Source organism: Aspergillus steynii (assembly GCF_002849105.1).
Source record: "Aspergillus steynii IBT 23096 chromosome Unknown P170scaffold_3, whole genome shotgun sequence".
Taxonomy (NCBI): Eukaryota; Fungi; Ascomycota; class Eurotiomycetes; order Eurotiales; family Aspergillaceae; genus Aspergillus; species Aspergillus steynii.
Genome location: NW_020194400.1, coordinates 720,707 through 742,027, shown reverse-complemented (window position 1 = coordinate 742,027; position 21,321 = coordinate 720,707). Strand labels below are relative to the sequence as shown.

The 21,321-nt window shown below is 50.9% G+C and overlaps 8 protein-coding genes across 8 annotated transcripts; 3 read left to right on the top strand and 5 right to left on the bottom strand.

Moving 5' to 3' along the window:
• Positions 1-884: 884 nt before the first annotated feature.
• On the bottom strand, positions 885-1,436 carry P170DRAFT_136420 (uncharacterized protein). The gene has a single exon (XM_024842444.1). It carries the CDS (start codon positions 1,309-1,311, stop codon positions 934-936), a length of 378 nt encoding a protein of 125 aa, XP_024705435.1. The 5' UTR covers positions 1,312-1,436; the 3' UTR covers positions 885-933.
• On the bottom strand, positions 1,437-6,159 carry P170DRAFT_136419 (RanBP1 domain protein). The gene is made up of 2 exons (XM_024842443.1): positions 5,867-6,159; positions 1,437-5,576 (listed from the first exon to the last, which is right to left on the bottom strand). The coding sequence occupies exons 1-2, from the start codon at positions 5,989-5,991 to the stop codon at positions 1,562-1,564; spliced, it is 4,140 nt and encodes a 1,379-aa protein (XP_024705434.1). The 5' UTR covers positions 5,992-6,159; the 3' UTR covers positions 1,437-1,561.
• A 1,146-nt stretch (positions 6,160-7,305) lies between these two features.
• Positions 7,306-8,292, bottom strand: P170DRAFT_435321 (SCP2 sterol-binding domain-containing protein). The gene is made up of 3 exons (XM_024848912.1): positions 8,124-8,292; positions 7,810-8,019; positions 7,306-7,732 (listed from the first exon to the last, which is right to left on the bottom strand). The coding sequence occupies exons 1-3, from the start codon at positions 8,137-8,139 to the stop codon at positions 7,569-7,571; spliced, it is 390 nt and encodes a 129-aa protein (XP_024705433.1). The 5' UTR covers positions 8,140-8,292; the 3' UTR covers positions 7,306-7,568.
• A 728-nt stretch (positions 8,293-9,020) lies between these two features.
• On the top strand, positions 9,021-13,557 carry P170DRAFT_404902 (P-loop containing nucleoside triphosphate hydrolase protein). Its single transcript, XM_024846556.1, has 4 exons — positions 9,021-10,717; positions 10,771-11,551; positions 11,614-13,065; positions 13,121-13,557. The coding sequence occupies exons 1-4, from the start codon at positions 9,426-9,428 to the stop codon at positions 13,130-13,132; spliced, it is 3,537 nt and encodes a 1,178-aa protein (XP_024705432.1). The 5' UTR covers positions 9,021-9,425; the 3' UTR covers positions 13,133-13,557.
• Positions 13,558-13,920: 363 nt separating this feature from the next.
• On the bottom strand, positions 13,921-15,470 carry P170DRAFT_380516 (Ran family GTP-binding nuclear protein). Its single transcript, XM_024845532.1, has 5 exons — positions 15,236-15,470; positions 14,954-15,046; positions 14,727-14,880; positions 14,454-14,659; positions 13,921-14,394 (listed from the first exon to the last, which is right to left on the bottom strand). The coding sequence occupies exons 1-5, from the start codon at positions 15,299-15,301 to the stop codon at positions 14,263-14,265; spliced, it is 651 nt and encodes a 216-aa protein (XP_024705431.1). The 5' UTR covers positions 15,302-15,470; the 3' UTR covers positions 13,921-14,262.
• Positions 15,471-15,858: 388 nt separating this feature from the next.
• P170DRAFT_355734 (putative 26S proteasome non-ATPase regulatory subunit Nas2) lies at positions 15,859-16,794 on the bottom strand (the record flags this gene model as incomplete). The annotated part of the gene is made up of 4 exons (XM_024844105.1): positions 15,859-15,987; positions 16,090-16,445; positions 16,495-16,567; positions 16,642-16,794. 4 exons carry the CDS (start codon positions 16,792-16,794, stop codon positions 15,859-15,861), a joined length of 711 nt encoding a protein of 236 aa, XP_024705430.1.
• Positions 16,795-17,387: 593 nt separating this feature from the next.
• P170DRAFT_454737 (putative Rho guanyl nucleotide exchange factor) lies at positions 17,388-20,543 on the top strand (the record flags this gene model as incomplete). The annotated part of the gene is made up of 6 exons (XM_024851471.1): positions 17,388-17,906; positions 17,999-18,307; positions 18,360-18,560; positions 18,615-18,833; positions 18,898-19,123; positions 19,172-20,543. The coding sequence occupies 6 exons, from the start codon at positions 17,388-17,390 to the stop codon at positions 20,113-20,115; spliced, it is 2,418 nt and encodes an 805-aa protein (XP_024705429.1). The 3' UTR covers positions 20,116-20,543.
• On the top strand, positions 20,536-21,243 carry P170DRAFT_508346 (SBDS family protein; the record flags this gene model as incomplete). Its single annotated transcript, XM_024854562.1, has 3 exons — positions 20,536-20,937; positions 20,998-21,121; positions 21,184-21,243. The coding sequence occupies exons 1-3, from the start codon at positions 20,777-20,779 to the stop codon at positions 21,241-21,243; spliced, it is 345 nt and encodes a 114-aa protein (XP_024705428.1). The 5' UTR covers positions 20,536-20,776.
• Positions 21,244-21,321: the final 78 nt, after the last annotated feature.

Here is a 21,321-nt window from a genome sequence, read left to right as displayed (position 1 = left end):
GCATAGTCTAAACAGCACGGGAGTACATAGATGTAGATGTAGATCCACCACACGACACGTAGACACACAGCGTAGACACGTAGGTAAGCAGCATATATGCTAACTACCTAACTGCCGCCCAGCTGGGCTTAGCTCATGTCTTTTTTTGATAAAGATCACCTACCGACTGCGTACCTATATAAGCTAGTTAGTTCGTGCTTTCGTTGTAAGTTTGTCTAGCCAACGGAATTCAAGTGGGATTCTAACCCTCTCCTCCGTACAGCCTCGTAGCCCACCAAATATCCAAACAGATAGTCCACCAACGACCATTCAGACCGCCATCGTCGCTCATGCCTCGGGAGTCTCCGATAAAGAAGCCCAAGGCCGATTGCTATTACGGGAAAACCATGAGGTCGGTTTCCAAGAGAAGGTGCCGCCATCAGTAAGGGCGACTGGATTCTTCCGCTTGGACGGGCTAAGCGAGGTAGCTCTTGGGTGCATGCATGGCCCTGATTCCATCCATGGCTTCTTCTGTTTACTGTCCAGGTCACAGATTTTGGTGGTTTCGCGACTTCCTTCTAAATTCTCTGGCTTTCGGTGGGAGATGTGGATTATGACACGGTGAGGATCTGTTCGTGGGTCTTATGTGGATGATTCTTTAGTTTTGCATATGTTCGAGGTCTCCTATCTAACCACCACTTGATGCCAATAGAGACAAGATAGAATCGATGTTGCGCAGAATAGCTTCCAGTCACATGAACTAATCTCTATGAGGGCTCAGGGTATGTACAAGAAAAGAACAAGACAAACAGACAAGTTGGTCAACCGGTTTCGATGTTCAGTTATTGACAAATGACAGATATCCCATAATAATATTCAATGCTTGTGCCGAAGTGTAAGACCATCGTCCACTCAGCGGGAATTGTTGACCCTCCCGAGGAAAATGGTGAAGCTCTACCTAGTTTCGAGTGGGAAGCTCCCTGCAGGTATGGCAGACCTGCCCGATATTCCCGACGGTTCAGATTCAATTACTTGAATTGACCCTCTCGGAGAATTTGGTGATCCGCTAACCTGCAATGAAACATGCCCACCGAATACCAGATGGTTCTGCCAAGTTCCCGGAGGTTCAAACGAAGTCACAGCGCTGAATGGAATGATGCAAATGAAGTCAGGCTGTCGGCAAACAAATAGACAACGAAAAACAGAAACAGAAGAGAAGACAGGCTTGTCAAGAGCCAAAATTTCCGGAACACTAGGAAAACAGTCGGTTGACCACTCGAAAACAGGAAGAAAAAACATCTTAATGATGAACAATGCGATCCATGCAACCATTTCGTCTGATGGCTTTTGAAAAACAAAGGCAGTTATGCTATTAAATCAAGAAAAGAAAGCAAAAACCAAAAACCAACCATAATACATCGCCGAGCCATTCTTGCAAAACCCGGGCGAAAAAAAGAAAAGGGGGAAAAACAAAAACATCGTTAGTTTGCTGGAAATGCAATCAGTCTTCTGCGCCGGTTCATGAGATGGTTTGAAAAACGAAGAGAAAACAAGACAAGAAAAGAAAACAACAGTTGACCGACTAGGACTTGGTCTCTTCGATCGCAGATCCCAATCGCTGCACCTCTTCCTTCTTGACTCGGACCGCCCACTGCTGGGGAGCTCCTTCAACTTGAGGCACCAGGAATTGTACGCTGTTGCCGGAAACGTTGTATTTGATTTGCTTCATCAAGGAGGCATTGAGAACCACCTTTCCACTGGGGTCAGCGCGGAGAAGAATCCGGCCACGTGAAGTGGTGCGATCCTTCAAGATCCGGACATATCCCATGCCCTGGCTCTCCCAGCCCGCAGGTAGCAACTTCAATCCGCGGGCACGAAGCTCGAGCACAATGTCTTCATTTTCTTCGCCAGCGCCGCCTCGAGAGAGGTCAACCTGGGGGAGAGACTCGGCTGCTTCACCATCTCCAGACTCAGCCCCGGTGTCGGTAGTAACACCAGGGGTGGGTGTACGGCTAGGCGCCGCGGAGCTAAGGGTGGATGGGGCGAGGAAGGACGCCGGCTTTTGCGAAGGGTCCCCGAAAGAGAAGCCCGTGGCGGACGATGTGCCGGCAGTGGAAGAGTTAGACCCACTGGAAGCGCCTCCGAAGAGATTTGAGAGCGGCTTGGATTGGCCTGACGTCGATGTTGAGGCCGAAAAGTCAATCTTGGGGCCTGAGGAGGCGGTCGAGTCACTGGCGAATTTGATGGGGGAGTTCATCTTCCAGGTTTGGTCATTGGTTGGCTTTGGGGTGCCATTGTTGTTGGCACCGAAAATCGACGGAGTGGGAGCGCTCGAGTTGGTGGAGGAACCGAAAAGGTTGCCGAAGGGATTCGGGTTCGCTGGTTTGGAAGATGGAGAGGCAACTTGATCGGGCTGCGCCTTCGCCGGTTGGCCGAAGGGGTTGGGAGTAGATGGGGCGGGCGAGTTGAATGAGGACGCATATTTGGAAGAGTTGAAGAAGGTCGAAAGCTTCTCCTCCTCGCCATGCCGCTTCGGGTTGCCCTCATCGTCGTACTGGACGCGATCAAACAAACTGCGGCCGCCGGCATTTGACTCGGTCGGCCCGTTGGTCGTGGCCTTATCGGCCGGTTTGGTCTTCTGAAGGGCTTTGGTGAAGTCCCCGTCATCGCTACTTTCATTTGCGGTCAGTGCAGGAGTGGCCGCCTTTTCGCTGTTTGGTGTAAGAGAGGCATTCTTTGATCCTTCATCTTGGTCGTCGCCGGCAGCAGAAGCTTCCTCGGTGTCATCTGCGTCATTGTCTTCTTCCACCTCCGATGGGGTCGCCGATAGATGACCAAAGATGTTGCTGGAGCTGGCAGCCGACTTGCCCTTGGTGTCGAAGACCGAGGCGCCGGCCTCGGACGTGGGGGTATCGGATTCTGCAGTCTTTTCTTTCGAACCACCGGCACTGACATCTTCAAAAACAAAACCCTTGCCTGGCACATATACAGACCGCTTGGAGGAATCGGACTCGAATTGTTCTCGCTTCTGACGCTGCTTCTCGGCATCCTTACGTTCCCACTCGGCCTCATCATCTTCATCGGAATCGAAGTCCTCGGCCTTGCGCTTGGCCTTCTCCTTCTCGGCGGTCTTATCTGCTTGGGCCTTGAATTGGGCAAAAAAGTTGGTTGGTCCGGTGTTGAACTTAGGAGGTCCAGATGCGGCATCGGCGTTCTTGTCTCCAGACGGCTTCAAAACGAAAGGATTAGGGGCAGCCGTGGCGTTCGCGGTTGGTGCCGTGAATGTGGGTTTGGAGACTGACGCAGAGGAGCCGAAGAGTGACGGGGTAGAATTCTCGGTGGTCTTTGCAGGCGAACCGAAAGTGGGCTTTGCGGGAGACGAGGCAGACGGTGTGGGGAAGAGGGATGGCGCCTTGACAGGAGAGGCACCGGCCGGGGTAGCAGGGCTCGCCTTGGCAGAGTCGTCATCGGTCTCGGAAGTCTTTGACTTTGAGAATGACTGGGCGAAGATGTTGGCCGTCGTGGAGGCTCCGTTGACACGTTTCTCAGGACGGCCATCGTCGCCTTCTGGCTCGGGCGACTTCCTCTTGTTGCTGCTCTTGGCATCAGTCGCCGTCGGAGTAGACGGGGTGGCCTTGGTTGGAGTGTCTAGATCGGCGGTAGAATCCGGCCGGGGTTTCTTGGAGGAAGGTCCCTCGGCAGCGACATTTTGCCCATCCTCGATCTTGTGCTTGAGCTTTTGTGCTCCGACTTGCGGCGAAAGAGTCGCACGCACACGCGAATAATATCCAATGATACTTTCGAAATCATCGGTGCTGGGATCCAATTCTGCGATCTTGCGCTGGAAGGAGACATTGAGCATGCGGATGCGATATTGTGTGCCCGTTTCCTTCTTGGTCTCCTGGCTCAAATTACCCGGAAGCCCGGAAGGCTGCAATTGGTCAAAGCTTGGGGTCGGTGCTTTCGCACTAGCGGGAGTCGACACAGATGGTGACGACAAACTCACACCGTTAGGCTTGAACGGACTTTGTGCGGGTACGGGAGAAGCTGTCGCGGGCTCCTGCAGCTTAGGTCCCGTCGAAGTAGAAAACAGAGAAGGCGCGGGTGAAGATGCAGATGCATTTAGGCTTGAAGCGGGAGCGGAGAAGAGAGGAGCGGTGGTAGCCGGGGCCGATGGGGCGCTCGTCTGAGAAGCTCCACCAGGCGTACTGGTCTTCGATCCAAATAGGTTACCCAACGGGGCTGCGGACGGCAGAGGCTTCTGCTCTGTAGCGGGCGTGTTCGATGTGGTTGGCCCCGGAGTGGCAGGCTTAGGAGAGAACAAGCTTTGGAAGGGATTCGGGGACGCGGGTTCCGATTTCTCCTGCTCCTGGGCCGCGGCAGGCTTGGGGGCAAAGGGGTTGCTGCCGGTGTTTGGAGCCTGGAATATCCCGCTGGCCGGTGCCGCAGACGTCTCGCTCTTTTGGAAGAGTGAAGGGCCAGTGCTGCTAGAGGGTGTGAACTGGAATGCAGGTTTGGACTGTGCAGGTTCTCCGTTCTTCTCTTCTGCGGCTTTCTCCTCCGGGGCTTTCGGCGTGGCTGACGAGGTCGACGCACCACCGAAAAGATTCGCGAAAGGCGTGGTTGGCTTAGCAGCTGAGGTGGAGCCGAACAAGGTGGAAGTCGCCGGAGCAGTGCTTGGAGTAGAAGCTGCAGGAGTGCTGGCGGAGGTAGACTGCGTGGCGGCACCAAAGACCGACGAAGAGGGTGAGTCCGTTGGTCCCGCTCCAAAGAGCGGCTTTGAAGGAGTTGCTGCGGTAGTCGATGGTGCAGCCCCAAACACAGAGTTAGTTCCAGCAGCAGGGCTACCAAAGCTGGTGGAACCTCCAAAGCTTGGCGCAGAAGCACCGAACAGAGTGGGTTTGGATTGAGATGCGTTGTTTTTGGCATCAGGGGACGTCTGCATCGACTCCTCAAGTGCAGACGACTGGGAAAATGGAGAAGGTTTATCGGGACTTGATCGACCAAAGAGATTGGGTTGGGGTGTGCTGCTGGTAGCACTGGTGGATCCAAACAGGTTTCCGCTCGTGGCCGCGCCTCCAGACAGAGCAGAGGGCGCACTGCTTGCAGGGTTGCCGAAAATACCTCCAGAGGTGCTGGGTTGCTGCGAATTGTTTCCAAACAGACCTCCAGAAGGCAGAGGCTGCTGGGCCGGCGCTGGACTTCCAGCCGCCGGCAGGTTAAACATGCTGCCCTGGAAGCCAGAAAATTGGCCTCCGCCGGATGGGGGCTGCTGATTAGCACCTGAATTCATGGTAGCAAAAGGATTACTGTTTGAGGATTGTGCTCCGCCGGAGAAATTGAAGGAGCTACTAGCGCCTCCAGACCCAAAGGAAAACGGCGACCCTCCTCCGTTCTGGCTAGGTTGGCTAGAATTTGAGCTCGCGCCCGGGAAGCTTTGAGACTGTCCAAATGTAAAGCTGCTAGAAGCGGTTTGGGGGGCAGCTGACGAAGAAGAGACAGTGTTGGGATCAAGAGAATTAAAGGGTCCGCTGAAAGAGGCACCCGTCGTGCTTGGGGTTGAAGAGTTCGGACGACGTCTTCGAACGTCCTTAATTCTGTAAAGGACTCGTTAGAGTGGGTTCGAATTGATTTGCAACAGATTCTGACGATGATAGAGAATTGCCAGGGAGAGGTTGAGACGGAATAGGAAGAGAGTCAGGATTTTAGGGGGGAAGGCAGAAATAAGGAAAACAAAACATGGACACTTGACGCGCTCGACAGTGAATGGAGGTCAGGTAGCAAAATTTTCCATGGCCACAGGAAGTGAATGCAGGTGAGTGGTGCAGAAAGCAGAAAAGTTCCGGTTGTAAGGGTTGGTCGCAAAGGTCGGTCTACATTCACTTACTTTCGGTTCGCCAACTGAGCGGCCGTCGCCCGCTGGGGCTTCTCGTCCGGTGTGCTCGACATATTGAAAGCAAATAAATCGGAGTCCTTGTCCCCTTGAGGACCCTGAGCCCCTCTTTTAGACATCTATCGCACCCAAGCCCCTCCGTCTGAAGCTTTTGATTGCTCGCAAGCTAACTGAGCGGAAGGTGTCCAACAGCCCCTTCTTTTAGACCACGTTTTGAACAGAGCTATCCAACTCCGCTCTTTCCATCCACAGGTCGCGGTCTGAAGGTCGCGCGGGGCTTCTCTTCTAGGCTCGACCGGCTCTTATCAACAATAGTGGGTGGTTTAACCCTGGTTGTGCCGGTCCGCAACTGGCGTTCAAGGATCGGACGATTACGGTCGCAGCGTCGTCCACGAATCGCGCAAAGGGCGAGGAAACGGTCGTCTTGGTACCAGCGAAGGTTCCAAGGAATATATACTATCGTCCCGAGGCTGACAGACGATGACCACGAAGGATCACGCGCTCGTTCGGAGTGTCGGGGATGGATCGCGAAACGCGCGAGGTTATCCGCAGCAATGAGTCGACCAAGGCCAATGCTCTTCTTTGAAGAGCACAATGAGTGTAATTAGGGGGAGATAGGATGGTTGAGAACGATGAAAGCGCTTTGTTTTCGAGGAAGAAAGGGAGAGGGGATCCCTTTCGATGCGCTCTTGCCTTGTCGGGGATAGGAGATGTTTGACGGAGCTGCTTTTTTTGGCCTTCAAATCGTCGGCTCGCGACTTTTTTTTTTCGTTCGGCGGCGGAAGGGCGAAGAGAAAGGCTCAGCTGGCAGAAAAATACCCTCACGTGATGCCTGCTCGCCGATTCTTGGCGGGATTCTCACACCCACTCGAATCTTGCCAGGGAGAGAACCATGTCGATTAAGTGGACATTGTGCTTGGTGATTACACCTATGGGGCACCCTGTATTTGCATGACAATGATCTTCAAATGCCTTTATAAACTATCTGGACTCTCAGAGACCAGAGGCAATTTCGTCTCTGCTATACTCCGTTTACCGTTACCAGCCCTGACAACACGGACCGTTCTGAACGGTAATCTTTGGAGGAGTTGCCGCCCACGGAGAGCGCCGTGGGGCAACACCCCCGTAACGCTATAACACACTCAGGTAAGTTGCCTTGTTTCCATGGCAAGTCCGAATCATGCGGCCGACGAATATGACGTCTTGTATGCCGACGATCTGCAGCAAAGGCAGATGCGTCCAGATAAGAGGAATAATGTCTTTCCGTGTGCAATTTAACTGAGGGTTATATTTAGTTATAGGCCTTTCCTATCCTATAGACGTGTTAAGAAATTCTACTCTGTACGTTCATGGTAGCGTGGATTGCCAACCCCCAACAAATATATAGTCGAGCGCAACTACAGAAAATAAACCAGACACACAGATTCATAGGGGAAAAATCAATTCCAACGCGTCCTCAGATGTAGGAAAAACTTCAAGATGTTGATTGTAGACAAATCTGAGGTCGTATTGGATTTATCAGCTTAGAAAATACCGCAGACAAACATACAGGACAACGTGGCATATCGCGGTCAACAGGGATATGCGACCGCATAGTAAATGTAAATGAAATAAATGAAATGAATGAAAAAATGATCGGATTCATTAAAGCATGGAACCGTCAGAAATATTTAAAAGAATAGAACTAGCAGGGTATCTATAGCTTGGCCTTGCCTTGGGCCTTCTTCATGATGGGTTCCATCTTCGTTGCCTTCATAATGTTACCCTTGATCTTGAGCTTGCCTCCCATGAACAGCCGTTGCGCGTTGGCCTTGCCGGACACCAGCGCAGCGAAGTCTTCGTCGGACAGCGTAAGGGTCACTGTAGATCATCACCGGGCATTAGTACGGAACTGCTATTCTCCCTCCGATCCAGTGCCAAGAGGGGTAGATACTGACCGTCGGCCTTTCCGTTGGGAGGAGCAGCACCCTTGCCCACGGCCCCTTTTTCCTTGAGATCCAGGTACCAGCTGTCTTCCTCTCCCTTCGCGTTCTTGAGGTTGAAGGCGACGACGGCCTTGGCCTTGTCGACGGCGTCTTTGCGCTCGGCCGCATCACCCTGGAGGGTGGCGTTAATCACGTCGAAGGCGGCGGAAGAAGGGAAAGCGTCTGGCAGCGACAAGAGATGAACGTCAGCTAGAGTCGCGGACAGCGGAGGGAGGATGGAGTTCAGGCGACCGGGGACATCGCCATTCGCCAAGAGGAGAGCTCACCGTTCTTGAGAGCCATGGTTGATAGTGTACCTAGTTGTAGGGTTTGGAATAATAGACAGGGGGTTCAAGAGGTAGATGGAAGTTAGAATGACGGGGAAGGAGAGATATTAAATAAGAGAGTCGACTGGATATCCGGGGTTCGACCAAGGAAGCTACCCCGGAGTGTTCGGGGCATGTGAACGCAGGCGGTCGGGCGGCATTTTGGACCGAGGCTGCTCCTGTGATCAACTCTCGTCTTATTCTCAATACTCCGTAGAAATGGCCGATGGAGATCTGCACCCGGTCTCCGCTCTCGTTTCTTTTCTTGCTTCTTTCTTGCGTAACTCCACAGACTTGAATGGAGTGTCTACGGAGTCCTGTGCCTGGAATTGACCACGGACGACATCCCTCCCTTGTCCCAATGCGGTAAGCATTGCGCGATGCCTGGATGCCCCATGAATCAGGCTAAATTAGGCCTGCTACGTTACCCCATCATTATTATTGATTATGTCGTGTGTACCCCGGAGAAAACGATCAGACACTAAACTCGCAGGCCTTGCGATTAGTCGTCGACAGAATCCAGTGTAGACTTTTTCTAATTATATTTTCCTCTTCCCCTTTTCTTTCTTTTCTTCATATGGACTGACCTCGTCTGTTCGATACACTGGAACCCATTCCATTCGTTGTCGAAGGTCCTCTCCTCTGTCCAACATGGACTTACCGCTGCCTAGGCGTCTGCTCCGTGCACTGCCTAGGGGAATGAGCAGAGATGTTCCTGGAGCATCCCGGTAGATTAAGGTGATAGATATAAACCCGTAGAGAAGGCGGTGATGACGGATCCAATCCCGTGACTTGGCGGAATCACGGATTTTCCCCTGCAGCAACGCGACGGCCGTCACTTTTCTCTAGACGGCATTCACCCCATCCTCATCTTTCTTTGTCTCTCCCTTTCCTTTGTCTTCTTTGCGTGTACTGCCTTTGAGTCCTTCTTCTGAGTTGCTGTATGTTCTTTGTAAACCGCAGTTGCCTTTTGTTCTTGATTCTCCTTGACGTTTCCCGTCCTTCGACTTCCGTCATCCTTTCTTAACATCGGATTGTGCTCCGCCAAGACCGATCATCTCTCTATTATATTGCACTCCCGTGTTCTTTTTCTATCTTAGTCCACCAAAACTTTCACATGTTTCATCCAGGACAGTGGCCAGCAGTTTATCTTGTTAATCTCGCATAGATTCCTGTTGGCTAGACGTGGGGCCTTGAATCCGTGGACAGAAGTCCAACAGAACTCTAGATCTGTGCAACACGACTCGTCGTCGGACTTAAGCCATGGCATCCTCGACAAACCACTCGTCCATCGACGACATTCTGGATGATCTTCAATTGAATCAAGTTATCCTTCAAAGCTTGGACCAGGAACGACCCGATGCCGTCCTCGAAAGACAGGAGATTATAGACACCATCAATGATCTCCAGGCGCGTCTGGCGGAACTACGCGGTGACCCACCCCCCAGTCTCCAGGCTCGACAGTCTTTGGATGGCGCCGCAGATTATGCAAATGGGATCCAGCCACAACTCCATGATCTGGATGATCCATCTCCGCCATGGCCATCCCAGCCAAACCATCGTCCGGACTTGCCCCCTTTCGCGGCGCCTTCCTATGTGCGAAAGCGTCAGCGCGATGAGGATATTGGTGCTCAGAATGATGAAGATGCCGAAACAGATTTCACTGATTTCACTGATGATCTTGAACTGCCAGTCAAGCGAGTGCGAACCAGCCGACCATCGGAAAGGTCTAGCCCTGGCGCTCAGTCGAGCCGGAGCGGCCTGGCGGATGAACAGGATGGAGAAATAGGGGATGGTGCTGATGAACTGCGAAAACTGCTTGGTTTAGACAGCCAGGATACTCTGCAGCGCCTCCAGGAGGAACAGAGGATGGCCGAACAATGGCTTGAGGAGCGCAAAGAACAGGAGCGACGAGATGAAGAGTTTGCCCGTAGGCTTAATGAAGGCTTCCAGGAACCTCAGCGGCCGTCATCATCGGTGGCTAGCCCTGCTCATCATGCAAGAAACTCGGCTTTCCCGGTACCATCATCTTCAGCTCAGGGATCGGGCGAGCAATGGACATCATATCGCGAGCCCAACAATGCCATTCACAATCCTGTGCCAGCTCAAGCCAGCGATTCCGGCCACTTGGGTTTTGGAGCTCCATCACTTCCCGATAGAAGTCGCTTTGGATCCCATCGCTATCCCGTCCCCATAGCCCAAGACAGCGACGACAGCGACCTCGCGGAAATTACCGAAGGTGATTTTCAACGTCACACTCGAAGCCCATCGAATCATTACACTGACGGATTACCCCCCTATTCATGGATGCCTAGGCATCCCGAGACAGATCCTTTTGGAAACCCGTCAGGTTCTGGTGGCCTAGGTGCATCAGGTCCGGTGTACGGGCCAAATGTGTTCCAAAGCACTTTGGCAAGGCTCAATGCGGGAAAGCAGTTGTTTGAACATGCAGGGAGGTCCATTTTCGGAGCACTTTCCAATGGAGTACTTTCCGATGGAGCAGTTGCCAATACACTTCCATCCCATCGTGGGTCAGAATATTACGACATGCTGAAGTGAGTCAATATTGAACACAGTCAGTGAAATAAAGTAGCTAACCACGCTCTAGTGATATCTACGACAATGCGGAAGATCCCCAGAAAGTCAACGAGGATATCAAACAACTACTTGAGACCATCAGACCCGATTCCGAGATCTCGAAGGAAAACCGGGAAGGCACCCCTGAAGCCCTCAAATTTAATTTGTTGGAGCACCAGAAGCTGGGGCTGTCGTGGATGAAATCTCTAGAGGAAAAGGACCAGAAGGGTGGCATTCTTGCAGACGACATGGGACTAGGAAAGACAATCCAGGCCATTGCTCTGATGGTCTCCCGACCTTCTGAGGATCCAGAGAGAAAACCAACGCTCATCATTGCCCCGGTTGCACTGATGCAGCAGTGGAAGCGAGAAATCCAGAGAGTCTTAAAGCCCGGCCGACACCAACTGAGTGTCTACGTTTTACACGGCGACAAACGATCCGTGGGCTTCAGGGACCTGAAAGAATACGATGTGGTTCTTACTACCTTTGGGACCTTGTCTTCCGAATTGAAGCGCTGCGACAAGTATGATGAACTGCAGAAATCTGGAGCCAACGAACGGACTGTTCTTAGCGCACTCATTCAAGGAATGCCATGCCTTGGTCCAACTAGCAAATGGTACCGCATCATCATAGACGAAGCTCAGTGCATCAAAAATCGGAATACAAAGGCTGCGATAGCATGCTGCCGTCTCAACTCCACCTACCGCTGGTGCATGAGTGGGACTCCGATGATGAACAGCGTTCAGGAGCTACATTCTCTGTTGAAGTTTTTGCGCATTCGACCTTACTGTCACCTGGAAAGATTCAATCGTGTAAGTACACTGATTCTTTTTTATAGTCCTTCCCATCGACTGTCTAACAAATATGCTCCCAGGACTTTACCCGCCCGCTGAAGGGCTCCAGTGCCAGTGCGCAGGACAAGGCGATGAGGCAGTTGCAAGTTTTGCTCAAGGCGGTTCTCTTGAGACGAACAAAGGAATCCAAGATCGACGGCAAACCGATTCTTGATCTCCCGCGGAGGGTTTCCGAAAAGGTACATGCCGTTTTTAGTGACGATGAGCAGGAACTGTACTCGGCACTTGAGGCAAAGACCCAACTCCAGTTCAACAAATACCTCGAAGCTGGTACTATTGGACGGAATTATTCCAACATTCTTGTCTTGCTCCTTCGACTTCGGCAAGCTTGTTGTCATCCCCACCTGATCAAGGATTTTAGTGTCAAGCTGAACGCGAACACGGACGAGCTGGATCTTGTTGAGAACGCGAAGGCCTTCGGTAATGACGTTGTCATCCGCTTGAAAGGAAACAGTGACCTCGAGTGTCCCATTTGTATCGATGCCGTTGATAATCCAATCATTTTCTTCCCCTGCGGCCATAGCACCTGCGCCGAATGCTTCTCAAGAATTTCGGACCCAGAGCTGTCCGTGAGACAAGGCCACGATGGCAGCGTCGATGTCAAGTGCCCGAACTGTCGTGGCAAGGTTGACCCAAAGAAAATCACTGATCACATGTCATTCAAGAAAGTTCATTTCCCCGACGAGTCGGACGACCCTGCAGAGTTGGAACTGCCCAAGCCTGCCGAAGAGGAAGAGGACGACAGTGATGACAGCGACCAGGACAGCATATCGCGATTCATTGTAAATGACGAAGACGAAGGGGAAACCTCTGGTTCGTCGAAACGCAGAGGAAAAGCGAAAGGGAAATTGCCCCAGAAACCTAAGAAGACCCTTGCCGAGCTGAAGAAGGAATCGTCGAAAAACCTGAAGTCCAAACGCAAATATCTCCGTCGTCTGGAGAAGACCTGGATATCCAGCGCCAAAATAGATAAAACCTTGGAAATCTTGGATGACGTCCAGAACGGCGAGGCGGGTGAAAAGACCATTATCTTCAGCCAATTTACTGCGTTGCTAGACTTGCTTGAAGTTCCAATCATGCGACGCGGATGGGGCTATCGGCGTTATGACGGCAGTATGAGACCCGCGGACCGGAACTCATCGGTGCTCGAGTTTACCGACAACCCTGACTGCAAGATTATGCTGGTGTCCTTGAAGGCTGGTAACGCTGGTCTGAACCTTGTCGCCGCCTCCCAAGTTATCATCCTCGATCCATTCTGGAACCCGTACATTGAGGAGCAGGCGATTGACCGTGCTCATCGAATCGGACAGTTGAGAGAAGTGCAAATCCATCGGATTTTGATAGAGAAAACAGTCGAGGACCGCATTCTCGAACTCCAGGACAAGAAGCGAGAAATTATTGAGGGAGCTCTAGACGAGAATGCCTCGAAGAACATTTCTCGACTGGGGACCCGAGAGCTGGCCTACTTATTTGTAAGTCTTCCGTTCTAATCCGCTAACACGCAATCATGCTAACTCTTTTGTCCAGGGTGTCCATTGAATACCTTAATCTTACCACGACACGGCGTTGGCGGATTTCTGCAACTTGATCAATCGCGTTTTCACTTTATCCAATGAATCCAAGATACCCCTTAATTTTCCATATTCCCCTTCCTTTCTATGCATATTCTCTGCTTTTGTGTATTCATTCCATGTCTTCTCTCTGTCCTCGTCTACACTCCATTGCATAGATCAAATTCCTCGCACTGTGAGCACGAAATTCGTGCCGGGATGTTTTCCGGAACCCATCCATCTGCATGGTTCTGCGTCCTCACTTACCGTCTCTTTTCTTAGAGCATTGGTCTGGTTTTCGAGGGATCTGAGACATTTCGGCTACATTATTCTGTTTTCTGTAATCCAGTTTGTTCAATTCTAGAGATCGCCTTTTTCTTTTCTTTTCTTTCTCGTTCTTCTGTTCTTGCGTACCATTCAAGTTTCGTTGAAATCTTCTGGGTATTTCCAATATTATCTCCCCCCTCCCCCGAACTTCTAGGCATGTTAGCAGGGAAGCACCTAGACATGTGGGTTAGTCACTAGTCAATGATGCAGGCCCTGAGCGTCGTACAGGTCAAGTCCTTTACCCGAAAGACATCATGACGTCACCCACAATGTCCATTGTTGTGCGCTGTTCCTGTTCCGTGGAATCTCAAATTCATGACGCCGCTTTCTGTAGTAATTGGAGGATTCAGTGTCGGATGTGTCTTTGGATGGAATTGAGATGTTGAGGGATTTTTCTCTATGCCTAGAATTAAGTTTAGGGGATAGGCTAACGAGGTAGATTTTAAAGTTATTATGAATGAGGTGGAAGATTGGTTCGCTTTTCCAGACTATCCTAAAGGCAGTAGAAGGTCGCGAGTCACAGATTGCTTTTTGGTCATGATTTGATTCCGAGGGGGAAAAAAGAAAAGAAAAAAAAAGAACTTTGAAGATAAAGGAGTCTAGACTACTATTTGTAATATTGCAAACGCATAATCATGCCGACCGTTTCTCGGGCCTATCCCCCGACCGCTATTCGTTGTATCGTAATTGGAGACTTTGCATAACGAAACAAACATTGGGGGAAGAGAGATCTTCGCCATGGTTGCGCATGGCGGATGCCTGCTTCCCCTATCCCTTTCATTGACCCTGCGCTTAGAGGTCTGCGTCGTCCTCGTCGGGCAGAGGCATCTGGGCAGCAGCGTTCATCTCCTTCTCGTACTCGGCAAGGAGCTCGGGGTTGACCTGCACCTCGGGGGGAGCAAGAGCAGGGGCAGCAACGAATTCCTGGAAGGGGATGTTAGTTGGTGATTAGAGATACCGGCTGTGGTTTTGGGATGTCTTACCAGCTGAGGGTTGCCGACCAGCTTGCGAGCGAGCCACAGGAAGGGCTTCTCGAAGTTGTAGTTGGACTTGGCGGAGATGTCGTAGTACTGGAGGTTCTTCTTGCGGTGGAAGGTGATGGTCTTGGCCTTCACCTTACGCTCCTTAACATCGACCTTGTTACCGCACAGCACGATGGGGATACCCTCGCAGACACGGACGAGATCACCTGCAGTTTATGGTCAATCATCCCAGCGCTTTCATCGACGCGAACGCGCGGATCTTGATAAACTTACGGTGCCAGTTGGGGACGTTCTTGTAGGTGATACGGGAGGTCACATCGAACATGATGACACCGCACTGGCCGTTGATGTAGTAACCATCGCGGAGACCACCGAACTTCTCCTGACCGGCGGTGTCCCACACGTCGAACTGGATCGTTCCCAGGTTCTGGCATAGAGGTTAGTCGAGCGAAAAACACGGGCGGTGGGACGGCCAAAGCGGGGTCGCTGGCGGGGCATACGGTGGTGAAAGTAAGAGGGTGCACTTCGACACCGAGAGTGGCGATGTACTTCTTCTCGAACTCGCCAGTCAAGTGACGCTTGACGAAGGTGGTCTGTAGTCGATGGGTGTTAGTGATACTTCATGTCGATGTTTTGGTAGGCGGGAGAAATTTTTTTTGTTGACAACGGCGGGGAGTGGGATAAACAAAGAAGGCTCGACAGATTCAGGTGTTGAAGACAGCGACAGACGTCTCGTATCTGAAGACATCAACGCAGCATAGGGCATAACTGATCCAACTTGCCTTTCCAGTACCACCGTCACCGACAAGGACGAGCTTGAAGGTTGGTGGGGCCTGCGCTTCAGCCATAGTGATGGTTTATGTGAGGTGAAAAAAAGGGCGAAAAAAAAGATTAGAGGAGTGAAAGAGTCGGGGACACGATGAGACGTGTATTATAAGCCGTCAAATAAAGGCGACGGGGGAGAGGCGATGGAAGAAGGGGTGTCCAGGAGAGCGACGTGAGGATAGGGAGGAACAGAATGAAAGGCGATTTTGGTGATGGAATTTTTGCCCGTCGGTCACCCACGCCGACCGGTCACGTGCTGTGGAGCCTCAGGCATGCATGCCCCGCGGGATTGCGGCACAAAGCGGTCGATCCGAAGCAGACAAAAGACAAACCAGACTGATTGCTTATTTATCCTTTTTATTTTACTTTATTTTTTTTTTTACTCGTACCCATACTCATAGAGAAAACGCCTTCAGAATGCAATTATGGTCTGTTCCGACAAATGAACACTAGTCATAAACAAAGCATGTCGCCATATCTCATCCCTCTCCCGAGGTTAAAACAAACAAACAAAAGAAAAATTTGAATGAAAACGCCAATTTAACCTATTGCATCACCAGCCAGTTCCCGATTATTCCGTTCAGAGAGGGACCAGATGACAGCCCAATAGACCTCGACCACCCCAGTCACGGCGTGGTGTAAGCTCCAGGTCCAAATCCGCACTGCTGCCCAACTCATCTTTCCTGATAACCTTTACGGAGACGGCTCGCTGGATGGGGTCAGTAAGAAGGCTTGAAGATAGGAGATCGGACATTCAAATCCGCCAATAGGACTGGGTATGTAGGGGTTGTAAAAGAGGGGTGGTGCTTACGCCTTCATTCTGCTGAACGAGTTCTGCAACCTTGGTCAGACGTTCATGGTTGATCCAGTTCACAGTTCCAAAGCTGCGAATAGCATCGCCTGCTTTTAAGCCGGCCTGATCGGCGGGGCTTGCAGGAACGACGCTGTTCACTCTTGCAAATGCGGGTCCCAGTGCCCCTGCATTTGATAGAGAGGTGTCATTCGAGTCCGACCGTGCTCCGTTGGTCCCGTTGGAATTATCGGCAGTCGTAGAGCTTTGTGCGCGTTGCAAGTTTGTAAATTGTTCGTGGACCTTCTTCTCGAGATGGGTCATGGTATCTTTGTGATCGTTGCGAAGTCGAATGATCTTGGTTCGAATCGTACGGACTAAGATAGACTTAGTAGATGGACAAGCAAGTTGTTGATCGCTTCTTACTTTGGGCGATGTCGATATCGTCTCGTGGGTATCCGTCGAAGGTTGTGAGAGTGGTGTTCATGTTCACGCCATGCTGGAGATATGCATTGTCAGTTATGTCACAGTGGCCATTTCGAGACATCCGTCAGTAGAGACGGGCACACTTACGGAGCCAAGGACACTGCTGAGCGCCGATAGCTCTTCCTCGATGCGTTCCTTTTCTTGCATCAAGTCGGTCATCGACAGCTTAGCCAGATCGCGAGGAGCCTCTCCGGACGTAGGTCCGGAGGACACAGTAGGAGCGTGGATATTATCTTCCATGGGGATGCCCATTCTAAGGAAAGGTTAAGACAGGTAGAACATGATCGGGGAGGGCTATAATACAATAGATTCTCGTCCAGAAGGTTGTTGCGACAGCTATCGGACTGGTGGGTCGCGGAAATCTGGGGGGAGTTGCTGGGCTTGGCAGGGTCACGTTTTAAATGGCTACCTTCACTGGTAGATTCTGTACAAGATGTGCATCCGCATAACTAAGACTATAGTCTAGTATATACTAGAAACATATAACGACTTTCTGAATTGAGTCACAAATAGAACTGGTAGTACTGGACTGAGATCATTCTAACTATCATTTGTCTATACAGTTTACATCTGATCTTTACTGCAGGTGTTTACTCGAGTTCCCTGAACCGATCCTCATGATTGAGGCATTCTGTCCATCTTGTTTGCTTCCTTCTTTGTCAGGCATCCATCTCCATCTGGTCGTGGCTTCCATTTTCCTTCGCCCTGTCAACCTGCTTCTCGGACCGCCAAGGGACACTTCGCCAAATCCAAGACAATGTGTCGCCGTTTCAAACAAACTTTTCAGATGCTTTCCTTAATTCTCTTTGACGCTAATACGCTCATCAGTCATAATGACTGACTTGGACGGAGCTAGCCCAAAGCCTTTCCCCTCCCTCGGAGCCCCTGATGCGGAGGGGAGGCTTGTGGACACCGGTAACTTGCTTGAATCCACAGACGGCGTGGCTGGTTTTCTCCCGTTTAGACGATGGGTGAAAAGTTTTCGAGAGAAACGATACTATCCCCGCCAGAATGGTCAGAGATACGTTGAAGGCTGGTCTGATGCTTCATCAAACCGCGGTGAAAATGCCTTGAATCTTGCGACACAGGAGCTGCAATGGGAGGCAGTATCAAGACATTCTTCTCATCTGGGCACAGTTAAAACGAACACAATGAGTATCGCAAGCCAGAGTGTCATGAGATCAAGAGGTGCCACCCAAAGTACGACAAATTATAGTAGCGCCAAATCGGAGGTGCGACAGTCCACGGAGAGTGCAAGGCCTGTGAGCTGGGTTATGGATGAAGAAGCACACAACCGAGCTCTCAAACGACGCAGAGCTCTGCAAGAGATAATAGTCACCGAGTCAGACTATGTTCTTGGGCTGAAGGCTCTTACCGATGCATGTCTTTTCTTCCATTAAGCAATCGCCATGTTTGGTCCTCTTCGCTGACTATTGCTTTTCAGATCCTTCTCCTTTTTTCAACAAGACTGGAGATTTATCACAACCTTCAACTGATACGCGGGATACACGATGCCTTCTTGAATCGAATACGGACCTTGACGCCTATGTCTTGCCTTCCTGGGATGGAGCTTGACCAAGCAATATCCAACAAAGTACCGAAACACCCCAATGCAGTCGATCTTAGTTTCAAGGCTTTTCAGAACAGATCGTCGAGGACACGCAATCCTAACACAAGGCTAAACCTCCGCATCAAAGCAGTCACTGCAGAAACCAGCGAGGTGCTAGAGGTCGCCCGTGAGATTGACAAGTTGGTAGGTGAGAATTGTTCGGTTTTTCTTCCGATGCTGACAGTATATGTCGAAGTCGACGTCATTCGTAGTATATCGAGATTTCTGCAGCCACTACGAGCAGCTTACGCAAGATATGGATCTCTTACGTCGCTCAGCACCCAATTGGCCCATCCTCGACCAGGGCATCGAAGCTCTATCAAAGTCAGTGGCATCTATGGAAAGCCGGACCCTCGAGCCAAACAAATCCATGTCTTTGAACGATCTTCTTATAAAGGCAAGTCAGTCACTCGGTTAGGAGTCTGTGGACCTTTCTGACCCAAACATCCAGCCTATCCAACGGCTTTGCAAATACCCACTGCTGCTTCAAGAGCTGCTCAAATGGACCCATATCCAGGATGATCCATCTGCTCATGATGGCATACGAGAAATTTTGGAGGGTGTACGTGCCACGGTTGCTCAGATCAACGAAGCCCCTAGCAACCCGATTAATAAGAGGCTCACCCATCAAACTCTTTTGCTGCAAGATATGTTAGATCTTCCCAAACAGGTACGATGGTCCAAACAATTACCCCGCAGGATCGCATACACTAAGACCGTATCTTGTCTTATAGACGACCGTGCATAATGTATATCGTCAACTGGGGCCAATAGGTCTTTGTGGTGTACTCCATGTGACCTATCAAACGTCCAATCATCTGACGGGTGGTTATATGGTCTGCGTTCTATTCAAGAATCATTTCCTCCTTGCCAGAGTACACGATGATTTCCGAAGGCTTCAGGCAGTGATGTGTCTGTATACTTCTGATGTAAAAATTGACACACCAAGGAACGGACAAGGTAAGCCACAATTGGCCCGATATCCATTCTGCGCTCAATGATAGGTAGGTTTATCTTGCCATAAGTGTTACTTTTCATGGAAGCTAGTCTTCCACCACGAAGACAAAAGGTTCGAAATTGTTTTGAGTGCCTCGAGTGCCAACGAGGAGAAGTTATGGAAAACCGGGCTGCTTAAATCTGTGGCAACATCGGCTGATGTGCAGAGACCAGTCTCTTCCGAGCAAAGTAAATATTGCTTCTTGTCTTTGGATCTCCAGCCGCTGGATAGTCCCTGCTATCCGGAGGCTTTCATAGTCGGCAGGTCTCCGATTCATCCATTGTCATTCCCCCGGACAGAGTCCAATCTACAGCACGTAATTATCAAAAAGACTCATTGTCCACACAAACTCGGGACAGCCGATGTTGAGTCCGAAGGGGTAACTGAGCGGCCGAAAACGCCTTCGTTACCACCTCTGGTGCTGACGAGCAGGAGGCAGGAGCGCGTCCGGCTAGAACGGGTAATTTCACCCATATACACGCGCGATTCCTTGCCTTATCCGGGAATGATACTGACGAAGGGCGATATTCTGTTTGGGTCTGGATCGGTTATGAGGCGGCTCAGCCTCCGTCCCGGGATACACAGGCGATCCAGCTCTGCACATTTGCCTAGTCGCAGAATGAACGAAGAACATCATGAAAAGGAGGAAACTCCAGACCACAGCCGTCGAGGTGAAATGACGCAACGCAAGTCGGAATACGATCTCGAGAGAGGGCGTATTCTACCGGGTTACAACTTCGGAACAATTGGGCGGAGCAAGACATTGAGGCGCAAAAGCAGCTCCAAGCAGCCCTCGAGCCCTGATTCGCAGATATGCATTAGCAAGGGGGAAGGAAGCCATGAAAGTCTCGAAAGCCCCTCGGTGAAATCCTCCATCCGAACGATATTCAACTCGATGTCTCTACGAAGGGCAAGGAGGAACCCCCGTATGGGCTTGGCTGGTGGAGGGGGATGATGCAACCAGTATGGGGGCAGGCTGCAGTATTGCATCAGGAGCATGACATAAGAGGCCTAGACGACGTTACTATTTTATTCATCTCGATTCGATGGCGGCGGGGCGTGGGCTGATGATGTGGTGCTTGGCGAGACGTAATGACAATCAATACTAGGAGAAGATTGCAATAGGTGAGGGAATTCGGATTCCCAGCCGAGCAAGCTCTCCACCGGTGTGCGACAGAGGGAAAGAAGTGGTCCATTGAATGGGTTGAGGGCCCCAGTTGGATGGATCCCTTGCAAGCTTGCAAGAGGGAGTCGTGCGCAGTAGCCGGGCAGAGCTATGACGTCGAGGGTTGGCCGCATCTTCCACATCCCACCAGAAGTTCTAGCATTTAAAGGCTGTCTCGTCGAGGTTTTACGGTAGAACAATTTCACAGAAGCATTATCTTACTTGACTTAAGACCACCTTGAGCTTTTTGATCGCATTGATACCCAACATCCTCTATTCTTCCATACATCGTTCTCCGCGTGATTGTCCCCGCCTGCCAACCTGGTGACGTCATCAGCCGTTCATACTTAAACCGACTGCACCACGCCATTCTCTCTTCCCTTCTGCATCCTCTCTATCGTCTTCAATAGACAAAAACACTTCTCCAAACCACTCAATCTCTACCTCCAATATGCGTGCCAACGACACCACCACCAAGATCTTCTACAAGGGTACTTCCGAGGACTTCATCGTCTTCGTCGACGATGTGAAGATCCTCGAACAATGGCGCCAGGACCGCTCTATCTCTCTGGCCAATGTGCTGAACGGCTGGAAGATCTTTGTCACTCACAAGTAAGTTGAATCCTATCTCAACCCATTGAGGTGAAGTCCGCCAACTAACATCCCACTTAGGCACGGCGCCCAAGGTGTCCTTGACGGAGCCAGCAAGTCTACTTTGCAGAACGAATTCGGAACCACCGACGAAGACGAGTGCATGACGAAGATCCTCGAGAAGGGTGAATACCAGGTGACTCCTGTATGTTTGCCCACTTCAATCCATTCATCAACCACCTTGGTATATACTAACGACGTGCACAGGGCAAGGAACACCAGGGTGATACCAACCACAGCAAGGGTCCCGCTATGATCACGCGGTAATTTCTAATGGCCGTAATCTGCCATTTTTCTGGGAATGATGGCATGCTTGTATTTTCTTTTTCCTACCTTGTTCTTTTT